General features: G+C 40.8%; 1 protein-coding gene across 1 annotated transcript; it reads left to right on the plus strand.

Annotated features, from left to right (window-relative positions):
• The first annotated feature begins 303 nt into the window (after positions 1-303).
• Positions 304-11,476, plus strand: LOC145404289 (scoloptoxin SSD976-like). The gene is made up of 9 exons (XM_080275809.1): positions 304-358; positions 1,282-1,454; positions 3,824-3,886; positions 5,345-5,470; positions 6,229-6,378; positions 8,224-8,317; positions 9,384-9,519; positions 10,868-11,002; positions 11,350-11,476. The coding sequence occupies exons 1-9, from the start codon at positions 304-306 to the stop codon at positions 11,474-11,476; spliced, it is 1,059 nt and encodes a 352-aa protein (XP_080131935.1).
• The last annotated feature ends 278 nt before the right edge of the window (positions 11,477-11,754 follow it).

An 11,754-nucleotide genomic window follows, 5' to 3' on the forward strand; every position in this document is an offset into this window, starting at 1 on the left:
TCTGGTGTTAGTTTAAATACAATTCCTAGGTAGTTTCCGAAGCCGTTGACTGTGAGGAAGAGATGTAGAACGTCTTTAAAGCTGTTGAGAATAAGTTTCAATGTCAGGGGCAGATAATACGGTATTATAGATATCTCAAGACTCACCTCATTACACCAAGATGGGGTAGCGTGAGAGAGGAACCACCTGGGAGCCGCTGCACCTGAAGATTAGCTAGCCCTTCACATCACCCACACACAGGGACTAAGGTAAATATGAGACTGAGGAAGATTGGAGCCATATTCTTTCTCCTGCCTCCGCGAGATGTGGACGTCCTTCTACTCCTTGCTTCTTTTGTCTCTCTTCTCCCCGGCCTTGGGTAAGCTCTGGAAAATGTTAAGACAAAATTAACTTCTCGATTACTGGTAGGTTTACTGTATTTTGTTCTTGCTGTCTATAAGCAGTCATATTTACCGTGGGGTAATTTTTCAGACTGCTTTGATTTGGGTCAGCCTTGGTGGATGAGTTCAGGATCACCCAAGAGCTTACCTTTTAATTTTTGTGGTCGGTCAAGGGTCAGAGTCACATGGAAAGTCAATTTAAACAGTTTTTATCCGATGTGGACTAAACTTTATGAAAAAGATCAGGTTATAAATGGGATAAAGAAATTCGAGTTTGAGAACACTAGGTAAAAAGTTATTAATTAAATTCGTTTGGCATAATCATTTAAACAGTTCTGATCTGATCTGTACTAAAGCTGGTGAAAATGCTATAACAGAGCAAGAATGAAGTGCTTAGATTTTTGGAAGTAATCTGTCGACGGTCAAAGTGACTTTACGAAGGCAAATACTCGACCTTTTGGCCAGTATATGGGTGCATGTTTTCCAGTTACTTCTGTCTATACACTTCTCGTGCTTTGTCTAAAGGTCTAATGTATAGTCTTCTATAACCCTCTTCCAGCTACATGATGGATAGAATACAATGAACTGCTTGACTTCGGTGACGTCTTTTTGTTTTCTGTTCTTGGTATCTCTAAACAATATTATATCTCTCTATATTAGGCGAGATTTTTCGGACTGGAGGTAATATATATAACCCTCATTATCTCTTTCTCAGCTAGAGACCCTCCCTGAAGTTGAATAAGACTGTCTGGTGTTGACATAATTATGATTAAAAATTCGTCCTCGTGCTGAAAGTTATGAACGCAGAAGGTTTGAAGGAAGTTATTATCCGCGACGTGTGCTACTGTTCTCACGTGTTTGTATCTCACATGTCCCTACTAATCGTCCCTCCTATCAACAGGGGAGATAGGGTGTGTGAAGTGCCCTAGTGAAGACCTAACGCTGCCTCACCCCACTGACTGCCACTCTTACGTAAAGTGTGAGGGGGGTGTAGCTACCTTTCTCACCTGTCCCCCTGGCGAGGTGTTCCACGCACCCTCACTCTCTTGCCGCATCTCCTCCAGTCACACACAGGTATATCTCAAATGCATCACTAGAAACAGTTTGGCTAGTAGATTACAACAGAGTTTAAGAGAGCTATTTTTATCATCTGTTCCACGCACCCTCCCTCTCCAGCTGCGACTGCTCTATTGACAAACAGGTAAAACTAAAGAAGAAATGAGTCTATGTATAAATTTCTTTTAAGCTATAGGAACCAAGATTCTCTGAAGCAAAACTGTCTGGTGTTTCGTCTATACTGAGCATTAATGCATCGTTTACTTTGCCACATGTGTAAACCAAGAATCAACTCGCGAAATCATTTGTGGTGAAGAGTAAAAAACTTATTAGTAGAATTCTGCCTCACCTATTCCACATAACCTGCCACTCCTGCTGCGGCTTCTCTAGTCACAAGCAAGTACAAGTAAACCAAAAAGCAATGTGTCAAGGTTTCTGTATCGTTTAATCACTTCAAGCAAAAATTTTTCAAGTGCCTGAGATCTAAATACCTGAAGCAAATCTGAATGACGAGTTCTTTATAGTGGGCATTTTAAATAGATTTACCTACAGTCTCACGCAGCCTCAAAAGGAACAACAGCATTGTAGCATACAGAAGAAAAAGTAATGTTATATATCTCACCTACCTACGTGGCCAGATGATCAATTTACTCTCCCCCTCCTGCCGCGGCTCACGCAAGTCAAACTAAAGAACTGAGCTGAAGTTTCCGTTCCATTTAGATGACCAGCATCCGGATCCTGTGAAGCAAAACCGATGCGTTCTTGGAACTGAACATTCACACTTATTTAGTTATCATTTTAAAAAAAAATTATTATTAAAGGAAACACTGTGAATTCGAATTCATCTCCATCACCCGTTCTCACGGTCAGTTATTCCACGCTCTCTCTCTCTCTCTCTCTCTCTCTCTCCTTCTGCAGCTCTCACAGGCTGACAGGTTTAGCTCCAACAAAAATGAATCGTGATGACTATTTCGTGTTAGTGCTTCGAAGCGGTACTCTCTGATGCAAACTTGTGTTCCACGATCTTTATACTGAGCATTACGGCTTACACATTTATGTCTGTTTGTAGTTATACATACATACATACATTCATGCATGCTTAATAACTTGGAAAGTAAGGAAAAAAAAAAATCGCATGTTTCAAACATCCTTACTTTACTGAGGCTGCATCTCTAGTCTCAAAAAGGTGTGATTCAAGAAACAGTGAGTAGCAGTCAGTGTTTCGTTCAGGCATCTGAAACTTTGATCCTCAGAAGCAAGAGTAAGCGTGCTTTTCATGCAGGTACTGAAAATTTGAACTTCATTTTCTTATATATAAATTTATGTTTGGTAGTGAGAGACAGAAAGCTTACAACTGAGATAGAGACTTAACTGGTTTAATTTTGAGGAGTAATGGAATTATTAAGGACGAATACAAAACAATAGTCACTACAATATTCAGTTTCATTTAGAATAATCTTGAATGATGTACTATAATTTCCTTTTTATGCACAAAGAAATCAAGTTCTACATGAGAAATAAAAAATTTCATGCGACTATGAAACCTCCTCTTTGAGATTAGCTCTAGCTTCAAATGGTCCACCTAAGCTGCTGACAGTAGTTTATAAGATCTGATGGTAGGAAGCGAATATATCATACTGCACTATATACATACAGTTGCCTTCACTTACAGGTACTACACAGACTGGCGTGTTCTAGGCAGATGTGGCACCAGCGTATTTTTTTCCATAGTAGTTTTATGACGTGGATGTGTTGCAGGTACCTCGGTATAATATCAGACAAGGACGACTCCCATGCTGCTACGATCTGTATACTTGCAGATTAAACAAACGAGAATTCGTAAGGAATGTGGCTGTAATAATAAAATAGTTATATTATTAATATACTTACTTATTCAGTCTTGTTATGGCGGGAGTCCCTTAAACCGAGGCCTGATTCGGACCGGGCGTAACAAACGAGACTCAGCAGAGAACACCCACGGCCCTGCACCCGTGTCCACATCGTCTCCAACGTCATCATATTACATACGAATTACAGGCACTTTCGTTAACATTTCTCTTTTATTTACTCCACAAGTATACAGATCGTAGTAAATAAGAGTCATCGCTGTCTGACCTCAATAACAGGGTGACTCCAACTCATTGCCGTCATAAAACTTAAGATGAAAACAAATACACTGGTGCCACATCTCCCTAGACCACGCCAGTCGATGTTGTACCGATGAGTGAAAGCAACTGTACAGGTAGCTATTCTCATCACGAACCCTAACTCATCGTTATTCCTTAACATTCTCGGTGATAGATGTCTGTACTGCTAAATGTTTATCTTTAATGGCCCTTTGTTTAACATAATTTCAGGATACGCGTGACTTTTAACTTCTTTTACAGTGTGTGGAGTCGCCTGGACCCCGTAACCTGAAATCCTGCCCCCCTTCCATCACCACATTGAAGGTAAATGGTCTTATAACTAGCAAAAATATTCTAAAAGTTAAGGAAAAACATAGAAAGGCAGTAATTCTATCCAGATAATGGTAATTCCGATGACGGAGTTTTTCATTTAATTCTAGTTTTCTTTTTGTTTTCAAAGGATTATATTCACCTCAGGAAAGATTATTCAAACTGGAAGAGATGGCTATACTTTTCGTTAACCGCGCCACTACTGAAAGTGTATCATAAGCTGAGTAAAGTCGCTTGGTGGTGACAAGTTTATACCAAGAAATTCAACACTGGGTTAAAATGGGTTATCAGGGCAGCCATGTTACAGATATGACATAAACCAACCCAAATAAGGTCCTAAGCTAACCATGAAATCCACATACTTTACTTTTCCTTCCTTTCCAGGGTTTGGGCCACGATATGGTGCAAAATATTAGCACCAAGTCTGTGGATTTCACGATTAAGTTAGGTGTTGTTAGGCTTGGCTTATAATATCCGTTAATAAGACTGAGCTAAAACCAAATATTTAACCAGATTGTAATTTTACGCAAATTACACTTTATTATTATGTGCCCAACATGGCCATACGATAAGTTAATATACAGATAATATTTTTTGGTACTGAACATTTTTACTCTTCATAGAGGGCACTATTAGGGAAGATAATTACAAAGACATGTTTTGTACTGACCTTTTTAGTCCGTTTCAAAAGTAATAATGAGTACGAGATCTTCATAGTTAGTAGTTTTGCTTACTGACAGTTTCAGACTTTAAGTGTTATAGATATATAGATTTTGATTGTCTTTCCTGGAAGTTATTGCGATTTAAAAAGGTGTCATCAAGTTGATTTAGCTTAACATTTCAGTGTGTTACCTTTACAGACAGTGATTATCTGTGCTGCCATTCATAGTTCACTTGTAGGTGAAGTATCCCTTTGAATGACTCCTTGAGTTCAAGCTGTCTCTGAGCTGAATAAAATAATTCAGAGACAGAAAGAGTTAACTACAAAAAGACGTTATCATACTGAAAGACATAACAGTAGACGAGTTCACGAAGAGGGGAAATGTTGAGAACTGAACTGGATATCAATCGGCAAAAGTGAAGTCCGAACTGAATGTAGTCCGTTGGTGGATAAGGGAGGTCGAAGAAATTAAAAGGCCACTTAGCAGCTTAAAATATATGAGTATCAGTGACCTGAAGCGATGCTACTTCAGTGAACAACAAAAATACCTATACCTTATCTACCGTATCTTGGCCCAGATTTTATTCCTTTTGTAGAAAATTTCACTTAGTTCAGAGAAAGAAAGTGAGAATGCTTTGACTCCATATTCATGCCTTTAGCCATTCTTTGTTACAAGTATCATAAGCTAGTGTTACTCTATTGCTGCAACTCAGCATTCAGGATGGAGAGATGGCAATTTTAAGTTAAGTCAGAGTAAGCAGGGTGTACTACTACTCTCGGTACCCTGACAGAGCCCACGAGATTCCGGCAGCCTTTCCACCGATGGCGCCTGTGGCCGAGGCTGCGCCGACTACGAGAAGCTGGTGACCTTTCCTGAGGTGCACTCTGTCTGCGCCGCCGAGGATTCATTGTGCTTGGTGAGTGACCTAGCTATTAGGGAAGGCCTTCACCGATTTATCTGTTGTGGTACTCTAGTTTTCAGAACACGCAAGCACGCACGCACGCACACACGCGCACACACGGGAACACAAGCACACACATGCACACACACACACACACACACACACACACACACACACACACACACACACCGCTCGCGGCTCAGTGGTAACGTTCTCGCTTGCCTTCTGGTAGACGGGAGTTCGAACCCCGCTCAGGTTGCGAAAAGTTTCACTGACGAAGTGGGTGGTTACTGTCTCCCTTGAGCAAGGGGACGTATGTGTGCGTGTGTGAAGGTCACAGCCTTGCCCATAGATCGGACTATATGAGCTCTCAGCTCCCTTCCTGGAGCGTAAAAGCTGACGATCACGACCATCAAGGGATCCTGACCGACCCGGTGAATTACACACACACACACACACACACACACACACACACACACACACATCATCTAGACCAAAGGATCAGCGTGGAGGAGGGATGGGTTCTGGCGATGGCCGACAACACCAAGCAACAGAGACTGGACGCTGAGATGACTGGAATAGAGATATGATAGGTGAAACGAGAGAGATCAATACAAAGACAACAAGGGGGCTAGACAACAAGAAAGAAATGATTAAGGAAACAAATAAGAACGAGATAAAGAAAAAGACACAGTGAAAGACGAAAAGAAGAGAAAGTGCTAGTGAAATTTTTAGAAATATACCCAATACTTTAACATCAACCTTCTCTTCAGGACGACCACCTTGACCGAGGGATCAGCGTAGAGGAAGAATGGGTTCTGGTAGCAGCCCACAACACGAGGCGACAGAGGCTGGCCATAGGGGAGGAGAGTGACTCTGCACTCCCATACAACCTACCCACAGCTGCCAACATGAATGCTTTGGTAAGAACGGAGGTTGTATATTTCGTCATATAAGCAGACTTACTGTTTCATTATTATTACTAGGGAAAACCCGAGGTACAGTAAGTGGCTCGACGCTTCCCCACGACCAGTTCTCAGTTGCTAACAAAATGTTTTGGTGAAAGCAGGGGTTGTATTTTGGACAGTATATATCGGTTGACTGTTTTGTGAATACTACCTCTCTCTCTCTCTCTCTCTCTCTCTCTCTCTCTCTATATATATATATATATATATATATATATATATATATATATATATATATATATATGTGTGTGTGGGGAAACCACGAAGTATTTAATGGGGCCTACTTGCGAATATTTTAAACTTAAATTGTTGTGCATACAGCTCCAAATGCATCACTCATAGTGTAGGACTGGCGTGATTTATTGGATAGATAACGAAATATTAAGAAAAAAGTATAATACCAAACAGCGAAGGAATATATTCTTGTAATGTCTCAAGGCAGTGAGTACGTCTTTTCATTATAGACCCGTAACGACCGACATGAATATCCTTGTGGGAATCGGAGCATCGTAGGCCATAGATGGGGAAATAAAGGAGAAAAAACTCCTACCCCTCATCATCATAATCCTAATTACCTGGGAGATGGGGAATAACACACTGAGTATCAGAAGGTCTTGTTATATATTCTTGCTAGCGTTATAGGGAGATCATTCAGCTTTATACAGGCGTTTCTAACTGAATGGGTTGAAGACATGGGCGAAATAAAATAAAAAAAATGTCAGTAGCACTTAGTAGGGCTAAATTAATCTAAATTATTCCTTTCATAGGATGTCTTGTATTTATTCTTGCATTTACTAGATAATTTTACTCAAGGTCTGAGTGATTCCTGGTACTGGATGTGTCTGGAAATTATATACTGTATATTCGGCTTCTTCACCCTGTAAATTAAAATATTTTTATATAAATCTTTCCACTGTCAGACATTTCTCAGCTCCGGAGAGATCTCTGGTACAGAAGAGATCAAAGAGGAGGAAATCACTAACGTTTCTTAGCAATGAGTAGGCCTCTATGCATACAGAATACCTTATGAGAGAGCAGTCCAAACTAAACAGAAGCGAACATGAACACACTCGTGTGACAACAGGAATCCCTTCAATGACGATTTTTATTTTTTTCTTGATACTGCCAGACGATGTTATTCAGCTTCAGGAAGGATATCTCAATCAACATAAATTCGACTTCAAGTCGTCCTGTAACAGCAGGAACAAGGAACGGTGCCAAGGCACAGTAAACCCGTTCCCGGCAGTCATTTTAGTGCTGACGTATAAACACATGATATCTAGTCAAAAATGTCATACATCAAATCTGGAGTAAATCGGGTGAAAGTTGACGATTTTATGCTCATTTGAAATTTTAGGCCCAACCCACCTGACACTGGCCCCCCCTACTGCTAGCTGGGGGGTGACCCCCCTAATGTAATGAGGCATGTTATAGGATACAGATTTGAAAGACGTACCTTTAGGTTTTGGTTTCATGTCGATATGATGAATCTGAAAGGAGTTATGGCGGTAAACGATTTTTACCTGTCCCCATTTTTTTTTTCTACATTTTTTGGGTCTACAGCCTGGGCCTTGGCCCGATTTGGCCCCAGATTTAATCAGGTGATCAGGTCATAGCCCATCATCCCTGCAATTCTAGTCAAAATCGCACCCGTAGTTTTCGCGTATAGTTGTTAACGGACAGAAAAAAAAAAAAAAAAAAAAAAAAAAAAACAACGAGTGATACCTGTCCCAGAGCCCCTCCGGGGCGGGGACGGGTAATAAACTACACGAAAACTCAATTCTCTGCCCACTTCCTCCCCAGGTGTGGAACGGAGAGCTGGCCAAGGTAGCGCAGGCGTTAGCTGACACCTGCTCGGAGTACAGCGACTGCGAGAACTGCCGCAAGATTACCTCAAGTATGTAATGGCAAAACGCCCTTATGCTTGTATTCTTGGAAGGACTTCTGGCATATGTTCTGTAGCTAATTATTTGGATATGGCATCTTAACTATTTGACTTCCATTTTGTCTTTTTATATTCATGCTGTTTCCAAACGATATTCTGCTTATGAGACACTTTTCGAAAAAGTGGGGTTAGCTATAACTTTTGTTAACTCCTTCACAACTAAAGGCTCTCTAAGCTCAAAAACATTCTCTAACAGCAGTAAGAAAAACAAAAAAAGACTTTGCTATATAGAAGGAGTTAATATTCTGTTGTTTGTTTTTTGCACTTAGTAGACTTTCTGGTAGCTCTTCTTTGGATACTAATTTTCCCTAAGAGAATGATAATAGTTTGTATGTTAGATATACGTTGTTAATGAGTCGCACACCTATTCTCGCTGGTATAACAGATATCACTGCACCTCCTGTATTGCGATTTTTTTTTTTGTATATTCAACGATACTTGTTTTCTTTACGTTATTTCAGTAGTTACAGAGCTTGCATCAGTGACATACAAGATGATGTTATTGCGTAAGATGTACAACCTCGTAAGTCAACAAAATTTCTTAGCAGGGTATCATTAATGTCTTGATAAGTAACACAAATGATAATTACGTCGTTGGAGTAGATACGAGTATAAACCGGCAGGCAAGAGGCGCTGAGTATGCTTCTTAGCTGGGAGAAAACGGCTCTTTTTAAAACCACAATTTAATCTGTCTTTATTTTCTACATTCTTTCACCACAATTAAGTTTACTATATTTCTGGTACTTAAGAGTTAATATTCAGTCTTTCGTACACTCCCCATCATCCCATCCCTCGTCACCACGATAGGGCACTTACACTAACCAAACAGAACACTGACCCTTTTCAGCTCAGGTGATGGCCAAGTGTAGTCAAATGGAAGGTATATTTTGACTTGTAACCAAAGAAACTCATTCCTGCCTTATAATTAAGACTCATCGAATTTCAAGCAATCGTGACTTAGCATTAAAGTGACTCAATTCCGCTAAAACAAAACACCTCCACTTGCTTCCAACCACAGGACACTACGATGTGGGGCAAAATCCATACTGGGTGTACACGACGTCCGCTGATCGGCCTGAATGGGACGGCGTGGTGGGAGAATGGTACAGCGAGGTGCAATACGTGTCGGATGAGGCATGGCTCTTTAATTATACGTAAGTTATACCCTTAACTCTGGCACATAAAAATTAGCTGGAGGAAATGTGGGTTGAACTGTTTATAATATACCGAGGCCACTTTCCCCTAGCAGGCACGTCCGTTTGGCCTATATCTCACCATGAACGCAGAAACGGGGTGTACGAAAGTGGTCGTGGTGAGCAAAGGAATGCGTGGGATCTTGAAAGTTGGTTAGCGGTGGCTGGAGCAGAAAAGTATTTGCTGTGAATCTGGAGGGCTGTCGGACTAGTGATCTGAGGACAATGAAACTTAATCTCAAAACATCCTGAGAGAATGAAGGTTGGGAGATAAGGAAGTGGGAGTGGGGGACAAAGAAATTAGTGGAGTGAGCTGATTCTGTGGTATGGGTGGAAGGGGCCAAGAGCGTATATTCAGTGAAAATGGGTGATGTAGTATCGATGGTAGAGTGCTGTTGTAAAGTGCTGTCCAAGAACAAGAACAAGAACAAGAACAGAGACAGTGCCGCGTCGTTCTTTTAGCCTGGCGCTAATCTAGGTCGAGGGAGATGTGCTCGTAGCAAAATCCATACCTAAAAAAAAAAAAAAAAAAAAAAAAAAAAAAAATCTGCCCATTCAAACTACAGTTGCGACACTAATGGATGAAGCACACAGATTTCATGCACAAATTTGACTTCTTCAGCTGGAGAAGTATCATGCAGTTTATGTTTTTTTGCTAGTGAAGACATTCTTGTTTTGCTTAGGAATGACCTGCAGCACTGATCGGGTTAACGAACAACATATTCTACGTCTCAAGTTTGAAGTATCTCAGGTGGACTAAATTCGTCTGTAGATTCCATGAATAGAATGGAAATGACATCCTTGGAGTGAAGGGCTTGAAGCAACGTCGATCTTCTTTGTTTTTGGCACAGGTTTGGAAGCATTTTTATGTCAGCCATGTTGCTGAGCTTCTAAACTGTCTCGCAAAGAAAGAGTAACAAAAAATAAAGGAAACTAGAGAGACAGGCAGATGGATAGACAAATGGATAGAACGACAGAGTTAAAAAGACAGATGGGCATAGACTGCTTTAAGGCACATGTACGAATACTTACAGTGGGTCAGTCTTAACTGGAGACAGTTGCGACATGACTAGAGGTTTGACATTAAGTAGGCTATATGGGTAGATTTGGATACAGACTAAGATTAAACTCATGCACCTCATTTGTGTTGTAAGTGGAAGAGTTATGAGAAGCAACAGATAGGACTGGACGCAAATGTCATAAACAACATGAATGAACTCTGGGATTCCGATGGAGGGAATATTTTGGGAACCCGATCTCCACAGTCTTTTTCTTGTCAGCAATTTTTTTTTTGCGTTCCTTCCTGCAGGAACCCCGATGGTGTGGTGATCAGACACTTCACGCAGGTGGTGTGGGCGGTGACGGAGGAGATTGGGTGTGGTTGGACTGCCGTTGAGAAGGGATCATGGGTTTCTCATATCTTTATTTGCAACTACGGACCTGGGTAAGACATACATACATTATATATATATATATATATATATATATATATATATATATATGTGTGTGTGTGTGTGTGTGTGTGTGTGTGTGTGTGTGTGTGTGGTAAAGTTAGCTTGAATACTCACTTGTACACAGCACTTTAAATATTCAAGATAATAATTAATTCAAAGCCTTCCTCTTTATATTCCTAACCCTGTACTTCTTATTTCAAGCAGTCATCATTTTAACTCTTTGCAGTCAAACTCTTTCAATTTTAAGTTTTCTATTCTCACATTAAGCCTTCCATTTCTAGTTCTAATTAGTCCGCCTATTCTCATTTGAACCCTCCATCCTCTAATCTCCTGGCAGGGGTGACCTGAAAGGTGAGCCGGTGTACCAGAATGGGTCCCCAGCCAGCAACTGTCCCTACGGCATGTCCCCCACCCTGCCGGGCCTCTGTCAATATGGAGGAGACCCGGACCCCTGTCAGATCTAACACAGAGGCTTTAACAATGCACAATGCAGCCCTTCAGATTATCTCAATGTTCTTGATTCTTTCTTCCATGAACTATCAGAGGAATATCATATTGTTGCTCTTGCAAAATCCGCTTTCCAATGTTTGACTGTGCAGAACTGGCTCCGTGTTTTCTTTAGATCTTTGTGGCTGCTGACTTTGTCTACCGATCTTTCTATCTGTGCACAGTCAATCGCCTTAATCCCGGAAGATATGGTCACAAAAAAATCACCCCTGCGTCATTCTGTCCTCTACCATCA

This window comes from Coenobita brevimanus, chromosome 63 (genome assembly GCF_032717465.1).
Source record: "Coenobita brevimanus isolate Jiangsu-jjx chromosome 63, ASM3271746v2, whole genome shotgun sequence".
NCBI lineage: Eukaryota > Metazoa > Arthropoda > Malacostraca > Decapoda > Coenobitidae > Coenobita > Coenobita brevimanus.